Genomic DNA, 19,502 nt, shown 5'->3' with positions numbered 1-19,502 from the left:
TTCTCTTTTTTTAAAGTGCAGTGTTTGGATATTTTACTGTGCTGCCTTTTGCATTTCTTTGGTGAGATTCTGTAGGGTGGATTGTTTGATACTCCAGGAAGTATTTTTAGGTGTTACTATGTTTTTAAATAGCAGATACTTACCAAGATGCAACATTATGCCACATACACAAAAATAAGAGAACATAGCTGAACACACTTTGAGTTAGTGTATTCCTGCTCTCCCTTAGAAATCCCACTTCTAACACCCGATCTTTTTGCTCCTGGAGATGTATGGTTGTTTCTTTGCCTGTGACATTCAACTAGGAGTGATTCAAAGGTTGGTTTCTTTCTTTCTTTCTTTTAATATTTTATTTATTTATTTTATTTGAGAGAGGGAGACTGAGAGAGAGTGGCAGAGGAAGAAGGAGAAGCAGGCTCCCCGCTGGGCAGGGAGTCTGATGTAGGGCATGATGGCAGGACCCTGAGATCATGATGAGCCGAAGGCAAATGCTTAACTGACTGAGCCACCCAGGCACCCCTGTATTTTTCTTTCTTTCCTCTTCATTTTGTGGTTCCATTACTTCATTATTCTTATTCCTTAAGGTAATATAAAGTAAATTATAATAATCTTTAGAATGGTAACTTAGAAGATGCATAAGACAAACCTCTGATAATTTTAACAACGGCCATGCTTTTCATTTGTATAGTGCTCAGTACATTTCAAAACATGTTCACATTCATTCTTGCATTTCTTGTAATTGCCTTCTGGGCCTAAAAACCCCCACTGTGTCTCAAATAAGTATTGTTATGACTAAAGGTAAAAAGTCAATCTATTAGACTAACTAAATTTTCTGGTTGAGAGGGACATTTCTCAATGCCTCAAAGAATGGCTTAATCAGCGAGGTAGAGGGTCTTTTCTGTCTTCGGAGCACTGAGTGTTAAAGAATTTTTGAAAACACCATGACTCGCATTGAAAGGAGTACCTCACTCTTGTATGTTTCATGTCTTAACACACCCCTTTCACTCACTCACCTGCCTAGTCATTAACTTTTTTTTTTTTTTTTTTTTGGTGTAGTGCCCTACAGGATATAATTTTTAAATGTCTCTTGAGAAGCCTAGTTATGGAAAGTCTCGGACTTGATGCCATTACTTTCTACAAATAATTTTATTTTACAGAATGACTTTTCTGCATGAATTATTCACATTTTAGGTGAGAAGGTTCAATAAAAAACTGCTTAGGAAAATTATTTACTTTTGGGAGATTTAGGTAAGCTTTTACTTGTTTAAGAATATGACTTTTCCTCCATAATCAAGCATCTAAATGAATCTTGAACAGGAAGTATTCCCTGTTAGAAAGACTTTTATTTCCTGGTGAAAGACAAGAAGTCTTTTAAAAAAACAAAACAAACAAAAAAACCAAAAAGAACCTCTCGATCTAATGACTAACATTTTTTATAGTGCATTACAAAATGCTTCCAGTTCCATGACATCATTTATCCCCAAAGCAATCTTGTAAGGGAGGCAATTCTGTTCTCCTCATTTTATGTATAAAGGAAGTGAGATTCTGAATGTGGTGGCTGGTCACACAGCTGGTAAATTGAGCTCAGTGTTGGACACCAGTCTTTGGGTACCAAGTCATGCTATTCTTTATTACACGTGACCTCTTTATAGGTTTAATCCATGATTTTCCTGGCCAATAAATAAAGGAGTAGGTAACCAAGAAGAGAATCAGAGAATTTGCAGTGGAACAGGTGCTTGGTTAAGACCCTTCATTTCCAAATCAGTTTAGAGAGGTTAAGTGATTTCTTCCAGGTCCTTTGCTAATTAGTGGCTGAGCTGGGAAGAGAACCTTGAAGATGACATCAAAGACATGAATTATATATATCTTTTGAAACCACATGTCTTTTATCAAATCCTGAATATGTCTCATGGAAACTTGGGCTGCTTTGAATATAACTTGAATTAGAGCATTCTTGTGAGCTCTCTGAGAAGTCTCAGACCTAGTCCTTTGATCTATGTCGGCCACTTTGTAAATGCTCAGAAATGCTTATTCCTCATAGAATGATATTAATTTCTGGTACATAATTCCAAAGCAGTACTTAGATTAATGTCCTGCTTTCAGAACTATTAGTTTCTCAACAACAGAGACATTCAGATGCTCAAATTTGAATAGTAGATCATTCAGAGAGGACCTGAGCTTTGGTAGAGCATTGATTTAGATTTTACCTCTTTTTCTGTTCCATATATTTTTCAGAGTCTATGCACAGTTCAAAGAGGAAAATTATCCAAATTATACTATGTTATGACTTATCTTGAGTGCAATTTTTTATACAATTACAATATCTATCATAATAACATGGTCATAATTCAAGCTGTAATTTTACTATGCTATATTCATTTGCTGTCTTCACATTTGCAGATTTACTCTATAGATGAAGATGAAAAACTAACCCCTAGCCTGGAAATTATCTTACCTCGTGATTTGGCAGATGGATTTGTGAATAACAAGCGAGAAAGCTACAAATTTAAGTAAGTTTCTCTTTTGCCTTTGTTTCTGTTTCACTATTGAACTAACTCTTGTGGTGCATTAATTATCCCCTGTAAAATCACTAGTGCCATTTCTTGGGAAGAATGTGGTCCTATTTTCTGTCTCATCTAGTAGATTTCAAGCTGCCTTTTCATTGCTGGGCCCAGAGTTGAAAAGAGGGAGTGTTTCCTTTCTTTTCTTTTTTTTTTTTCCTAAGAATTTATTTATTTATTTGACAGAGAGAGAGAGAGAGAGCGAGCTCACACAAGCAGGGGGGAGCAGTAGGCAGAGGGAGAGAGAGAAGCAGGGTCCCCGCTGAGCAGAGAGCCTGCCTGATGTGGGATCATGACCTGAGCTGTAGGCAGAAGCTCAACCAACTGAGCCATCCCAGCACCCTGAGGATGTGTTTCTCTCTGTCTAAGATGCTGTCCCCAAATCCCAGCCTTTCTTTGTTACATCTGTTTCTCCAGTGTTGTCCTTTTCCTCCTTGGCCCACTATGATTTAGGACTTATAGGAAGCTCAGTGTATGACTAAACTTTATTCAAGTTAGTAACTCAAGGTATAATCTGTGTGCTGTATCCATGAGCTTTCTTTATAACATAAATGATATCTGGGTCTCATATGCCCATATGCACTCTCCATATTTCTACTGTGTCATGTAGTGGCCACGAGCCACAGGTAGCTCTTAAGTACTTAAAATGTTGCCAGCCTGAACTGGGATGTGCTCTAAGTGTAAAATACATTGAGGATTTTTGAAGGCTTGGTGTGGGAAAGAAAAAAAAAAAAAGAATGTAAAACATCTCAAGAATTTTTTCATACTGATTGCATATTAAAATGATAAAGTTTGGGGTTACATTGGATTAAAAATAGGTTCTTAAAATTAATTTCACCTGTTTCTTTGTTTAAAAAAGTGGCTACTGGAAAATGTTAAATTACATATATACTCACATGTGCAGATTGCATTATATTTCTCTTGGACAGTGCTGAGCTATAGGGATCAGGCGAAACATAACCAACAGGCACCCCTGGATTGTCGTCAGTGCCTTTTGTCCAAATTCTCTTCTTCTTTTTTTTTTTTTAAGATTTTATTTATTTATTTGTCAGAGAGAGAGAGGGAGAGCGTGCCAGCGCACAAGCAGGCAGAGTGGCAGCAGACGCAGAGAGAAAAGCAGTCTCTCCGCTGAGCAAGGAGCTTGATTTGGGACTTTATCCCAGGACCCTGGGATCATGACCTGAGCCGAAGGCAGTGGCTTAACTGGCTGAGCCACCTATGTGTCCCAGTCCAAATTCTCCTTGAAATGGGGGATTTGGGCTCCTTTATGCTGCCTTTATTCTCTGGTTTCAGTCTGTGCTATTTTCTTTCTTCCCCACTTTTGGCTTTTGAAGAAGTTTGAGCCCAAGTCAAAGCCATATTTGATCTCTGCCTAAATTTAGGTAGTGGATTTCTGGGTCCCCTGGAAGGAATCCTAATTGCTGTCTTGCATTTCTTTCTGGGCTGTTTGGCTTGGGCCCTGTTTTCGTACTGTTTTTGCCCTTGCCCTTTGCATAAAACCAGTCCAGATATTTTTATGGTTTTCTCTTGAATTCTTATATTTATTTACTTATGTCTTATAAAATTCCCATTGGTCTTGACAGTTTATCCTTTGTGTCTCATTTACCCCATCTTCTTTTATAGCTCATCTTCTTGTGTCTAGCACATGGCTGCATAGTAAGGTGTGCTTACCCTGTCTTTTTGGCTCCTCATTGCCTTTCATTTTGTTCTTTAAGGAACAGCTTTATAATACATGACTTACTTTTTCTGAAGTGGGCCTTCCCCCACTGATGTAAGCATGCCACATACTTCAGTGGCTATGACTTCATGACAGCTGAGCGGGGTCAGTCTCCTTTTATAAAGCCACAGTTTGCTGAAACATTTTATTCAGCATGATTCTATGTGATTCTTAGGAACAACTGGCCATGTCTCTATCTATTGTCCTTTTCCAAAGTATTCTTTATATTATATAGATAGAAACAGTGCATTTAAATCTGTTCATTGAAAATGTGTTATTTGCTTTTGTAAAAATCTTACTCATTCTTTCTAAATCTCTGGATTAAAAATATTGGCTTTGCATTTTATTTTTATTTATTTATTTAAAGATTTTTATTTATTTATTTGACAGACAGAGATCACAGGCAGGCAGAGAGGCAGGCAAAGAGAGAAGGAGGGAAAGCAGGCTCTTTGCTGAGCAGAGAACCTGATGCAGGGCTCAATCCCAGAACCCTGGGATCATGACCTAAGCTGAAGGCAGAGGCTTTAACCCACTTAACCACCCAGGCGTCCCTGGCTTTGCACATTAAATCAAGAAATTAGTAAGGTATTTAACTTATATCTATGTTCAGAGATAAATATTTCAGCATCTTAAGGGTGTTTCGTCCCAAGAACATTCATTCATTCAATCAGTAAATGTTTATTGACTGTCCTCCATGTGCTGTTTTAATGGCTAGGAACATAGTAGAGAATGCAGCAAAGGTCCAGCTTTTATAGGGCTTACATTTTAGTGAGAGGAGGTAGATAGGCAGACCCTTAAGTACAGTGTATATTAGAAAGTGTTAAGTGCCACAGAGAAAAATAAGGCAGGCAAGGGTAATAAAGAGTGCCAAGAAGAAGGGCCGCAAAGGAGAGGGATAGAGTGTTTCATAGGGCAGTCAGGGAGGGCATCCTAGGAGGGTAATATTTGAGCAAAGGCTTAAAGGAGGTGAGGAAGTCAGACATTCAGATATTGAAGGGATTGGGATTCCAGGTCAAGGAAAAACCAAGAACAAGTCTTAGAGACGGGAGTGCTGGCATGTCCGAGGAAGACTAAAGGGGTCTGTGTGGCTGGAGAAGAAGAAGGTTAATGGAGCAGCAGAGTGGCCAAATCCTAGGGAGCCTTAGAAGTCATTGTAAGGATTGTTTGGGGGGAAAAGTCATTGTAAGCTTTTCCCTCCCAATGTCTTTTGGGAAGATAATGGAGGGTTTTAAGCAGAAGAATGAAATAATTTCACTTAGGTTTTAGCAGGATCATTTGTCCTGGCACCTGAAAAATTGACTGTAAGAGCAGTCTGTTTGAAGGAAGTCCAGGCAAGAAATTATGGTAGTTTGGGCCACGGTAGTAGAAAGTGGAAATGTGGAGAAATAGTTGGATTCTAGATGCATTTTGAAGGTCAAAGGTGACAGAGTTAGTGAATGGGTGGGAATGAGAGTATAATGGTGAAAGAGAGGAGTCAGGATGTCCTGAGGGCTTTGGGCTGCATGTTTGGAAGGATGGAGTTGTTCTGTACCAGGATGTGGAGGACCAGGAAGAACAGGTTTGGGGTGGGAAGAGGTCAACATATGCCAAGGTCGAAACAGATTTTACAAAAAGCCTACTCAACTTCCTGATAACTGAAAAGACCTCCTCAGAATCAGGACACCGAAGTTATGTTTCAGGGTGCGGTACTGATTAGCTCCAGGGCTGTGAATAAATTGCTTTCTCTCCCTGGGCCTCAACTTCCTTTTCTGGAAAAGATTCCACGGAACTCTTTAAACTCTCTGATTCTATTTTGTCCTTCCATGGTTTTCAGATGCCAGCTGATCCTTAATGACTTTTCAAATTACTAGGTAACTACATTACATAAACTTAAATATTTTGGGATGATGATATTTGGTCTTTAAGTACCATCGTATGATTTACTGAAACTCTTGCTATCTCTTGCGTTTACATGGTGATCGATGTAATTCCTATTACTTAGGGGGGTGGAGTTGGCAATGGCTGATGGATTCACTCAGGCATGGCCAGCCTGGTTGAAGAAGCAAAGCAGCCCGATCGCCATCATCCTCAAAAGCACCGCTGGGTCTGTGCTCAGATATCACAGTAGGTAGAGCTCTGAAGAGCGCTTGAGCGGCCCTGTGTTATGTCAGCATTCATATCTGAAGCTGTGACGCACCTGCAGGGTTTTGAGGAGTGTTCTGAGCAAACCGGTAAATACTGCTGTCTAAGATATAATCTCGCCTGCTAAATGACCTGGTCGCCAGAGTGTCTGACAATCCCTCTCTTTGTATAGTTTCATTATTTGCTTCTTCAAAAGGGAGGTTGATAAGCTCTAAGGATCTTTTGAAGTTAATGTTGATTAAAGACCATGAATTTCATTCCATTTTGTATTTCCTGCCCAGCTCCAGACATTCATCTGAACTCCTGGGTCATGAAAATAGTCCCACATCTCCTGTAGTCTCCACATTTTTTTTTTCCCTAAAGATTTTTTATTTTATTTATTTATTTTTTTATTTGTCAGAGAGAGCACAAGCAGGGGAAGCAGCAGGCAGAGGAGCAGGCTCCCCACCAAGCAGGGAGCCTAATGCTGGACTCAGTCCGAGGACCCGGAGTTCATGACCTGAACCAAAGACAGATGCTTAACCAACTGAGCCACCCAGGCGTCCCCATGTAGTCTCTACTTTAATAGACCATGTGTCCCACTTGTGAGTCACAAGTGAGACCCATGGACCAGAAGTTCCTAAGCTATTCTGAAAGCCGCTTAGGATGTGCTCACATATGTTTGTTTTAAAGGTTTTGCTTTAAAGCCACACCATCCTTATTTTTTTTTATTTTTGAAAAATTTTAAACATGCAGAAGAGGTGGAAGAATAATGCAGTATAACCTCTCTTGGACCCTTGGTGGGAGATTCACTGATTGTTAACATTTTGCCCTATATCCTTATGCTTCTCTCTCTCTCTCTCTCTCTTTTGCTCCCCCTTCAGCCCCTCTCCTCCTTTACCTCCCCATGTGTTTCCCTCTTCCTCTTACTTCCTTCATGATGTTTTAATGAGGGCCATTCCTGCCAGTAAGCGACTTATCACACTATAAAAGTTACCTTGATTTTCCCACTGTGCTCATGATCTCATACTAAGCTCAGTCACCGCACCATTGCGAGATAGGCAGCATCGACACCATTCCACCACTGCACGCCCCTGGCCTTGGCATTCTGATAAAGACATCTCTCTACAGACCCATCTGGATTTACTTTTTGACTTTTGATTCATGATCAACCCAATGGGGCAAAACTACCCTGAGAGTTTAAGTGGCCGATACCAGGATGTAGCACCTACTGATGAAAAATCAACCTCAGTTCACAATTTAAAAACTAAGTTCAATAATCATACATTTCACAGCTGCGTTCTGTCCTTACAGGTCAGACATCAGAAGTTCACTGGCTTATTTACATCCTGTTCTTGGGTTTCCATTTCACATACTTATCTGGATTTGAATTTGATGCCAGTTGCAGACACTGTCCCTCTTGAGGGCTAAAGAACACACAGTTTATTATTTGGTTCAAAGCTGCTGCAGTTTTTCAGAGGGATTTATTGTGCAGATCTTGTCAAAGCAATACTGTTTACCCACCATTTGTATACAGGGGTACAACAGCGCTGTGTGGTCAGGACTACAGGGCAAACATTGTGTCAGGTTAGGTAAGCCCAGTGATGTAAATATGGAGTATTTGCAAAGCTTTTAGGAAAAAAAATATTAATCCAATTGTGTTTGAAGCTCAGCTTTTCAATAACTACCACTTTCATATTTGCAGATTTCAAAAGATTTTTGATCAGGGTGCAAACCAAGAGACCATTTTTGAAAATATTGCCAAACCAGTTGCCGAGAGGTAGGATTTCCTGTATTTTATTCGGTGGGTTGGTGGTTTTTCATCTTGTCTTCAATTTTCAGATAATTGTGGTAATGTGCTTCAATGTATCAATCATATACTCATTGCTTCAGGACATGCAATGATGCTAGTATTAATACCTTCTACTTATATAGCTGTTCATTTTAGATGTAGATTTTGAGCCTTAAAACAAACCAGAGAGGTAGAAGAGCCATTATTACTCGCATTTTACAGGCTGTGTAACTGAGGACTGTGTAACTGCTCAGTACTGTGTGGCTCATGGTAATGGAGTGCCATACTGTTACATCCAGGCTCTTCCTTCAATATAGCATTTCTAACATCTGACCAGAGGGATGAAGGCTGAGGTATGGGTGACACCAGGAGGCCTACTAATGGTTGACTCAGCCCAATCTCACAGTAATAACTACTTTTCAAAGCTTGGCCCTTAACTTCTAGGTCCCTTGTGTTTCTATGTATTCAGATAGTTCGAGGCTATTGACTATTAGAACCAAATTCACATGACAATACCGAATAAATCAGAATGCTATTTTATTAGCATATATTGGCAAAAGTCTCCTTTGGACTAGACACTCAGGCCCTTTTGATAAGGACATTCTCCTCTTATAGGAAATCTATATGAGAAATTACCACTACCTACAGTTGCTTTCTTATCCTTGTATCAGTTGGGTGATTCCAGTGACCTCATAATCTCCAGATACATCTATATTCATGATTAAAATGAAAAATGTTCAGGCAGTCCCCAGCTTAGGATGGTTCAACTTATGATTTTTTGACTTTAGGGTAGTGTGAAAGTGATAGGCATTCAGTAGAAAACCTATTTTGAATTTTGCATTTTGCTCTTTTCCTGGGCTAGTGATTTGCAGTAGAGTACTCCCTTGTGATGCTGGGCAGAGACAGTGGGCACAGCTTCCAGCCAGCCATGTGATCACAAGGGTCAGTAACCAATGCACTTGCAGCCATTCTGTCCCCATATAACCATTCCATTTTTTAAATTACATGAGGTAGTCAATACTTTATTATAAAACAGGCTTTCTGGCACACTGAAGGTTCAGAGCACACTGAAGGTGGGCTAGACTAACATGTGGTGTCTGGTGAGTTAGGTGTATTAAATGCATTTTCGACTTGTGGTAGGTTTCTTGGACAGAGCCCTATTATAAATGGAGGAAGATCTGTATCCTTTAAATAAGCCCATTTTTCAATTCCACTCATCAGTATACCCTTTCCCGTAGACCTTGCTGGAAACCCATAGTCACATTTTGTCTCTCAAACTCTGTTTTCTTTTTTTTAATTTTTAATTTTTTTAATTTTTTTAAAGATTTTTATTTATTTATTTGATAGAGATCACAAGTAGGCAGAAGGCAGGCAGAGAGAGAGGGGGAAGTGGGCTCCCCGCTGTTTTCTGAATCCTACTCAAACGAAGCCTTTCTCTGTTAAGACAGTCTTCCTTTACGGTGAGTGAAATGCAATCAAGTAGGCTTTGGCTGTTTCAGTTAGAGTCACAATCCGATAACCTCTCCAGATTAAATTCAGGTCTCCTTGACTGTGTGTCACACATCTCTAAAATTCTCTTCCTTGTAGTAATCTTTTGGGTTATGTCATTTTTCAGTAAGCTGACCTCATGTGTTTTATTTTGAAACTTCCTAAAGTCCTTCAGGGAGGGAGCCTTAGTTTCTGTTTCCTGGATGTCTGGTTCTTTCTCCACTATTAATGAGCTCATCCATCTTGAGCCCACTTCCCCTTCCAGCTCTTGCTGGGTCCCTGGCCTGGAATTGTCTTCCTTCAGAAATCTGCATCATTGCCCCCTTAGCTTTGCTGTCTTGCCCATATGTTCCCTTCTCAGTAAGGCTTGCCTTTGATAACTGCACTTGAAATTGCATTCCCTTTCACCCTTCTCTGTTTTATTTTAGTTTTTTAGCACTTACCACCATCCAACATGCTGTGTAGTTTTGTTGTTTGTTAGTGTTTTGGTCTGTCTTCCACTGGAACAAAAGCTCTACAAAGGCTGGGGTTTGTTTTGTTCTCTGACTTGGCAATGACACCCAACCTGATGATGACAAGCATTTTTATCCAGGCTGCTCAAGTGTTCTTAGTGGATTCTATCTTTTGAAGAGAAGAGAGAGCAGAGTGGGGGGTGGGAGGAACGGAGAGAGAGGATTTTAAGCAGGCTCCATGCACAGCATGAGCCTAATGTGGGGCTTGATCTCACGACCCTGAGATTATGACCTGACCTGAAATCAGGAGTTGGATGCTTAACTGACTGAGCCATCCAGGTGCCTTCTTTGTCCTTTTTAAGACTTTTTTCCTTATATCCCATTTTTTCTGAAACTATTTTTGCTGTTTTGTTTTGTTTTGTTTTCTGTTAGCCTTTATCTGGTTTATCTTTCTCCATCTCTTAATTCAACTACCCTGCAACATTTTGTTTTTAAGTATGACCTAAATAAAATATAGCTGGCTTTTTTTTTCCAGCCACACTCAGAGTCCCTGATCTTTAACTGGGTACTTTGACCTGTTTATATTTATAAATATAATGCACAATGATGATAATGATGTTTGGAGCTATTCTTCGATCTTAATTTATTTTTTCCATTCACCATACTTTATTGTTTTCCTTTGTTGCTATTTGTTGGTTTGACAATACTTGTTGCTGCTGCTGCTGCTTTCCATTTTCTCCCTGAAGGTGTACATTGTACTTTAACAGCCCCAGTGTAGTTTAAGTTCAGATATTTAAACTCATTTGTAAGTTCAGATATTTAAACTCATTTGTAAGTTCAGATATTTAAACTCATTTGTATTTTTTCTCAATATCTTAACTTTTTCCCTCTGCCTCTCACTTTGCACACCTTAACTTTGTCTTTCTGACCCCTATCATTTCCAGTGTTGAGACCAACTGATAACTGCATTCTGGGTTGTTTTTAATCATTTTTATTAATAGCATTTATTTAAATGTGTCCCTGAGTTAATATTTATTACTTTGCTCATCATTGTTCCTTATACTCTTCTCTACTTCTTAGATTCCTTTTTGCTAGTCATCGTCCTTTAATAAATTTTTAAATGGAATTTGACTGGGCCTAGGATAATCCCAGCTTAAACATTTCCTTTCTCTTGTAACTGTGAAGATACTGCTCCATTGCCCCTTCATTTGCAGTGTTGCTGAAGAGATGTCAGTGTCAATCTGGATCTTATTTCTTTGTAGAAAATGCCTTTCTTTTTTCCTTTCTGGAAGCTTTTAGGATTTTTTGATTTTGTTCTTTTTTTGTATCAATGAATCAACAGATCATGTAGGCATGATTGTTTTTTCATGTATTCATGTATTCTTGTCTCATTCAGCCACTTCAGTCTGAAAACTCTTACATTCAAGCTCAAGGGTCAGGTCATCATGTTGATAATATCTTTAAGAATGAACAAAATCATTTCCTTCTGTCCATCTTTTTATTTTCTCTTTTTGGAACTTGTATTTCCAGAACTATCACTTCTCTCCTTCAAATATTATAATTGTCCATTCCTAGTTCCCATCTCTTTGTATTTTGGTTCTAAGTTCTGAAAAATTTGTTAGCTCAGTCTTCCAGCATTGGTAATTTGCTTTTCAGTTGTGTCATGTGCATTCTCTTCACTGGCTGCTTAAATTCTAGAGATGGGGAGAGAAGGTCTGTTCTTGTTTATTGATGTAATGTCTGTAATGTCCTCCCTTTTCACTCTGAAGACAATTATTTGGATTGGCTCCCCCCCCCCCATGCTTTTTTTTTTTCTTTTTTTAAGTTTTTGTGCCGATTGTTGCTTTCCTGGTGCAGATTTTCCTCAGATATTTGGTGATTTTAAGAAATACCTTCTATTCCCTGTGATTAGTCTTCAGGAATAAAAGCCCAGTGGAAATCCAGCCACTCTACACAGGCCCTTTCAAGCTGTTCTGTTGGGTTAATATATTGTAGCTTAATTTTGGTTGCTGTGTACAATTAAAGTGAAATAAAAATTAGTTCTATTTCTTTCTAAAATTGTGCAATTCAGGAGTCTCGCTAATTTAGACTCATCTTATCCTACCTAAGTCAGAGAATGGTAAGACTACAAGACTGCAGAGCTGCATGACCAGTGGTGAGAATTTTTTTTGAATTTAATTTAATTTAATTATTATTTTTTAAATTTCTTTTCAGCGTAACAGTATTCATTGTTTTTGCACCACACCTAATGCTCCATGCAATACATGTCCTCCCTAATAACCACCACCTTGTTCCCCCAACCTCCTACCCCCCACCTTTTCAAGACCCTCAGGTTGTTTTTCAGAGTCTATAGTCTCTTATGGTTCATCTCCCCTTCCAATTTCCCTCAACTCCCTTCTCCTCTTCATCTCCCCATGTCCTCCATGTTATTTGTTATGCTCCACAAATAAGTGAGGTGGTGCAGTGTGAGAATTTATAAAGATTTACATTTGTGTCATTGGAGATTAAGTAAAGGAATCTTCGTGGTTAGTTGTTTATTATTGAGTACATTTCTGTAGGAAGTACTTTGTCATCCTGCGTCTTTTGAACTTTTTCTGAAATATATCCTGTGTTGCTTAGTAACATGCAGAAACAGCCTTTTTTCATATTAGTTTTGCTTATGGATTTTGGATTAGATTTTTATAAAGATAAAATTTAGTAGGCACACAAATCACACAAATGTTTTTAGTACATGGTATTGTGTGATATGAAAGAGATTGTAGAGGGTTTTTTTTTTTTTTTAGTTTATTATTGAAGTATAGTTGTCATACAGTGTAATATTCATTTAAGGTATAAGGAATTTGTGGTTTGATGTGACATTTCACCCAGTGTTCTGGTTTTCAAGCTGGTGTGCAACTATTTTGGGAGTATGTAGTAGACTCTCATGGGTTGCCTAAAGTCACAAGCCAAATATGGTGCCTCATCCTGAGAGCGAATTTGACTGAAAAATTGAAGGAGAGGAGGTTGAACTCTCAACTTCTCTGAGGTCCTATCCCATGCACTTGTAAGTCTACAGAATCCCCATTTTTCAGTCTTAGGTTTTACCTAAAAGCTTGGGGTGTAGGAAATATATTTTTATGTGCAGTGGGTGCTTTTGGAAAAACATAGAAATTTAGTATTTTAGAAAAATGTAGTTTGACCAAAATGAGTAGGGTGCACACCATCAGGGGGATTGATTAAGCCAAAGACAGAGGTCCCCACAGCTGGCAGTGGACAAGCTAATGCATCTGCAGTGCAATGAGGCCAGCCCGGTGATGATGCTTTTAGTCACCCTGTGAACCAGTTCGTTCGTTCTTTCTTTCTTTCTTTCTTTCTTTCTTTCTTTCTTTTTTAATTGAGATTCTATTTATTTATTTCAAAGAGAGAGAGACAGTGTGTGTGTGTGTGCATACAAGCATGGGCGGGGGGGTGGGGCAGAGCAGGAAGCAGACACCCTGCTGAGCAGGGAGCTTGATGGGGTCATGACCTGAGCCAAAGGCAAATGCTCAACTGACTGAGCCATCCAAGCACTCCGAACCAGTTCTTTTTAACCTCTGATTTTACCACGGTTGAACAATACCAAGTGCAAGCTGAGAAGAGCATGAAGAGAGAAAGCAGGCTCCAGGACTGCCAGCGCAGTCTTAAAGAGGGATGTATTAGAATACTTGCCCGGTGCTGTGGCTGGGCAGTAGGACAGGCCTCGGTCAAGGAGATAGGCTTATGGGAGGGGTGGTCCCACACTTCCAGTGGGGCAGGGTCAGGACTCTGCAGCATGCTGTGGCTCTGGGAAACAGGCTCTGCTGATGCTGCTGTTAGTTGCATAGCTTGTCTAGGCCTGCTGCACTAAGCAGAGACAAGGAGACCAGAGTGGAGTACAAGAGAAGCCACAACAGGAGTACTGAAAAAAGTAAACTCAAATCTCACTGGCCGGTTTTTCACCTCTGTGTACTCATGCTTCTACCTTATCTGGCTCCAACAGTGTGGCAATGGAATGATCTGATTCTGCTCTCGGCCCTGTGATTTAGTTACTCTGGGACTCTGGGTCTGACCTGCCCCTTCCAAATCAGTTATCCCCTCAGAGAAAGGCAGACACCAATATGACCAACTTTACAAGATTGTTTTGGTATGAAAAGAAAGAGTACATTCAAATGTACTTTGGGAACTTCAGTGCCTTCTTTATTCTCAGGGTTGAAAAAAATTAGACATTTTTTTTTCCACTTTAAAAATATGCCCAGTAGCTTATGGCTTCAGACCAAGATGAAGTAGATACACTTCTCTCTATTCTTCTAAGTACAAGTAAAAACTCTGGGCATTATATATAAAAGAGACATAAAAAGATTCTGAAAGTTGGGGAGAAGAAGGTAGACGAGCCAGAGGAACTCAAGACCTGAGGAATGATGTGGGTTTGGTTTGGTTTTGTTGTTGTTGTTGTTGTTGTTTTATTTTTCGGGTTTTTTTCCCCTCATGTGTCCCAGACTGGATGCTATAAAAACTGACAACCCAGAAACACTAATAATCTCAGTCAAAAGTGACAAGAAAAGTCCGTTCTCTACAGCCAGAGGACCAGGAAAGGGGCAACTGTATGAGACAGAAACTTCTAGATACTAGTTGCCTTACTCCATCCAGATACCATGGAAAAATCCCCAGCCCCACCCCAACAGCAAAGGCCTGGCTGTCACAAGGGACCCCATTCCCCACTGCCAGGGTGGTATCAGAGGAGTGGAAAGAATTTCATCGCCACTTGGAGATAAGAACTTCTCCCTCTCCCCTGCCCCAAGTTGTCATTGGAAGTTATGTGGAATGCTGGAGTTCACCACCATCCAATAGGAGCAAGGCCTCCCTCACCCCGATGTGGAATGAGTGGGCAGCAGCAAGGTCCCCCTTCCTCTCCTTTCCAGGGTGGGTGTCAGATGAGGCCTAGAAGGGAGCCTGAAATTTCACCCCTACAGCATGCCAAAACAAGATTGGAATTATGATTTAGAATCTCATAACATAGTACCTAAGCTATCTAGGGTACAATTGAAAATCATACATCAAATATGAAATATCAAGAATCAGGAGAACATCAGCTCACATAAGAAGAAATAATCCACAGAAGCCAGTACATAGATGACACAGGTCTGGAACAATCTAAAGATTTTGAACCGTCACTGTAGAACTGCTTCCATGAGCTGTTAGGAACATGCTTGAAACAAATGAAAAAAATCAAAGTCTCAGCAAAAAAATAGAAGATATAAAGAAGAAGCAAATTAGAATTTAGAACTGAAAAGTATAATGACTTAAATAAATTAGAAAAAAAGAATGACAGATGGCTCAACAGCAGAAGGGAGAGCTCAGAGAAAAAAAAACAAACAAACAATGGATTTGAAGAGGATAACAATAGAAATCACCCAATATGGACAATAGAAAGAAAAAAGAAAGAAAAAAGAAAGAAAGAAAGAAAATAGGTTGGGAAAAAAGTGAGGAGACCCTCAGGGACCTCCTGAGAACTATAGCAAAAAATCTAACATTCATGTCATTGGAGTCCCCAAGGAGAGGAGAAAGAGTGTGGAGTTGAGAAGTATTCAAAGTAGTAATGGTTGAAAATTCCCCAGTTTTGGCAAAAGCCATAAATCTAGAGCTTTAAGAAACTGAGCAAACCTCTAACAGGATAAACTCACATCCCCACTAAGCCACATCATTGTTAAACTTCATAACACTAAAGACAAAGAGAAAATCTGAAAGCAGTAAGAGAGAGAGATGATACTTTACATACAGGAAAAAAGAATAATTTGAAGTATAGTGGATTTCTCATCAGAAATCAAGAAATCTAGAAGGAAGTAGAATATTCTCAAGTGATGATAGAAAAGAACTGTCGGCCCAGAATGTACACACAGTATACACAGTGTAATTAACAGTCAGGAATCAAGGGGAAATAAAGATAAGTTCCGACAAAGGAAAACCTAAGAGAATTAGTTGCCAGTGTACCTTCCCTAAAAGAAGGGATAAGGGAGGTTCTTGAAAAAAAGGGAAATGAAAGAAGAATGAATCTTGAAACACTAGCAAGGAAGAGAGAACAACAGAAAGAGCAAAAATATGCATTAATAAAATAAACTGTGTTTCTCCTCAAACTGTGTTTGGTGAAGCAAAAAATAAAGCACTGTTTGATGACAATTATATTGTAAACAAGGGAGGGTAGAAGGTTTTTATACTTTATTCAAACTGATAAGATGTCAACATCAGTAGATCTCTGGTGATGGAAGGGTTCTTGATATTTTTTTTTTCTTAAGATTTAACTCATTTATTTGAGAGAGAGAGTGAGCACAAGTAGGGAGAGGGGCACAGAGAAAGGGAGAGGGAGAAGCAGACTCCCAGCTAAGCCAAGAGCCCGACGTCGGACTGGATCTCGGGACCCTGGAACCATGACCTGAGCTGAAGGCAGATGATTGAGCCATCCAGGCACCCAAGGAGTTCTGGATCTGAATTGCAGTGATGGTTTCTTGTACCTACACATGTGATAAAATGACATACATATTGTACTGATGTCAGCCTCCTGATTTTGACAACATACTCAAGTTATGCAAGAAATAACCATTGGGGGGAACTGGGTGAAGGATACACAGAGCCACTCTGTCCTCTCTTTGCCATTTCCTGAAAATTTGTAACTATTTACTTTAATAAAAAATTAATATTTACAGATCTGAAAACTTTAGTGTCATTTGTTCTGTGATGTTCTTCTATTCAGTAAATTTGGTAATACAAATTATTAGACTTCTCCCTCATGGGACTCAGTAAAACTAATTCTATTAGACATTGACCACAACATGCCTGCCAGTAAACACTTTATTTTCTCAAAGTTGGCTTTTTAGTAGAAAACATTGGTCACCACCAAATTATACAAAAACCCACTGGCTCCCACAGATCTTTTCAACTTCTGGCCACAGTTTTATTTCACCAGATGGATTGTTTATAAACACGTACCTGTGCTTGGCTCCACTTCCTGCTCTGCTGAATTTCTTGAATTTCTAACTTTTGTGATTTCACTATTATTCTTAAATGGAAACTCTTAAGTGTAGCTCTTTTAAAATTTTATCATCAACTGAAAACATGGCTTTGTGCTTAAAAACCAGAACACATATCAGCTTTTAAACTCCCCTGAAATTATATAAGATGATGACCTAAAGATGTTTAATAAGGATCATATTACCATGCTGTGCACAGCTTGTGAACTTGGAGAGAGCATGGCAGTCTACCTGACAAACACAGATTGTATTAAGGGTGCACATTTAAAGTAATGAAATTTACTATTGTAGGTAAACAAATGAGTCTAAATCTGGATGTCTCTTCTTAGGAATGGCCATTCAAGAAATTGCATGCCACCGTCAGTTTTTCAAGGATAACTAAATTAAAGCTATTTGTGATGCACATGATAAAATACCTCTAGAAATGGTCTGAGAGTTGTATGAAGCAGTTTGACTGTGGGAACTAGGAGTTCTCTGACAGAGCAGAGATATGCGATGAAAATTGCTGGGTCAGTGGTAAAATAAGTAGCATGGCTAAAATTAAAAAGACAATAAAAGAGACTGACTTGTGGATCAGGGGTGCTTTCTCTCACAGTGATGTGACTCCTTCCTTAGCCAGAAGATACTTGTGTTAGGCTAGCATACCCCCTACTAAAACAGATCATGAGGCCAGGATTGTGAAGGTGAGCCCAGGGAGCACCACCAGGGAGTTGGGAAGTGAGACAGTGAAAGAAAGGAAGCCACCAGGAGTTATGTCAAGAGAGTTTGTTACTATTTTGGGAGCTGGGACTCAATCCCACTGGAGTTCTCTGGGGGACTGTGAAGGGCATGCCTCAGAGGTGTTCCACCCAAGAGGCAAAGAACCTCCTCTATATTCCACCACACCTGTCTATCATTGGCTGGTGGCTGCTTCCGGGGTATGAACACGTGGCACTTCTAGCCTCACCCTACGTGGACTAAACAAGCCTCCTAGGCCTGGTGAGTATGCGGGAAGAGGGCAGCAGGCTCTTGCAGTGAGAAGCCATTTGCGTGAATGGGAACAGCCAAGTCTTGAGTTGATAGGGATGGGGCCCCTTCTAATTTCTGCGGCAGGACACCCGCATTTCTGCTGATTGTCGCCAGAGAACATCTGGGCTTCTCTCCTCCGCAATGGCCCTGATAGGAAAGCAGATCAAAACAAAATTCAAAATGAAAACGAAACCCGATGTGATCAGTAACTACGTCTTATGTTAAGACTGTGCTCTTAAAACATTGTAATACTGGAATGAAGAGAAATTATCTGCATGTTTTCTTCCCAGTTTTCTGAACTTCACATACTCAGTATCATTTTGCCCATTCATCCTTGAGGAAGTAAAACAGTTTCCTTGTCCATTAAGAACATTTTTTTAATATGTGCTGGTCCTCAAAGACAGCAAGTGTGTTCCCAGCTCAGGGCCTTTGCACTTGCTATCCCTTTTGCCTGGAACTCTTTCTTGCTCCTGGCTTATACCAGCAGGTCTCTGCTCCCATGTCTTCTCAGTGAGACCTTCCCTGACCACCCATGTAAGAAAACAGCCCCCACCCTGCTCTTATTCTTACTGTGCTCGATTTTTCTTTATAGCATGTGTCACCCACTAACATACTGTACACAAAGTTTACTTGTCATGTTTGTATATTGCCTGCCTCTGCCCATTCAAATGGAAGCTTCATGAAAGCACAGACTCTTCATCTGCACTTACTGCTGTAACCTTGGCTCCTAGGAAGGCGTTGGATATATACTGGATATTCAGTGAATTGCTGTTGAGGGAGAGGCTCAGGACGAGGAGGATCATTCTTTCAGGGCCGTAGCTTTCCCTCTCTTGTTGAATGCTTGGTGATGGGCTCTTTTTGTTATAAAAGCAGTTTTTACTTTTGCTTCCTTCCTGAGGTATTTTTGTGGACAGAGGCCTTCCCGGTGAATCTAAACATGACAGATAGCTGCTTTTTTTTTCTTTTTTTCTTTTTTGTCTAGTCTGGTGGTTTTCAAAGTGGTGACCTCGGAACTTGGGAGGCATGCGGATTCTCTAGCCTCACTCAGACCTGCTGAATCAGAGCAGTCTCTTCTTAAAAAGGCCTGTACATGCTTCTGATACACTAACCCAGAAACTGAAGCTGGAGATTGTGTCATCTAGGCAGATGGCTTGGGAGAGTACACTCCTGGTGTTTGTCTGGAGGGGTATCTTTTCCAGAGATCTGAGATATACTCTGAGCAACTTTACACTTATGAAATTTTGGTGCGTGTTTATAATTGTCATGCCACTTCTTTCTAAAATTAGTGGAAACACCTCACCCTACTGCTGAGGAAGGCTTCCTGAGTATGAGCCCCATGTGCAGGGCCCCCTGTGCGGAAGGGCA

At 39.9% G+C, this 19,502-nt stretch overlaps 1 protein-coding gene across 3 annotated transcripts in view; it reads left to right on the top strand.

Annotated features, from left to right (window-relative positions):
* The window catches only part of KIF6 (kinesin family member 6), a 454,418-nt gene that overhangs the window by 12,465 nt on the left and 422,451 nt on the right, over positions 1-19,502 (top strand). For 2 of the 3 annotated variants that reach the window (XM_013062608.2, XM_013062603.2), the window contains exons 2-3: positions 2,401-2,510; positions 8,084-8,158. In XM_013062608.2, the coding sequence (XP_012918062.1) occupies positions 2,401-2,510; positions 8,084-8,158 (185 nt within the window). The remainder of the gene's footprint in view (positions 1-2,400; positions 2,511-8,083; positions 8,159-19,502) is intronic. The other variant, XM_013062612.2, reaches the window with a different exon arrangement.

This window comes from Mustela putorius, unplaced genomic scaffold (genome assembly GCF_011764305.1).
Source record: "Mustela putorius furo isolate JIRA1106 unplaced genomic scaffold, ASM1176430v1.1 tig00003983_pilon_pilon_pilon, whole genome shotgun sequence".
In the NCBI taxonomy this organism is placed as follows: Eukaryota; Metazoa; Chordata; class Mammalia; order Carnivora; family Mustelidae; genus Mustela; species Mustela putorius.
This window is presented reverse-complemented; position numbering and strand designations above follow the sequence as displayed.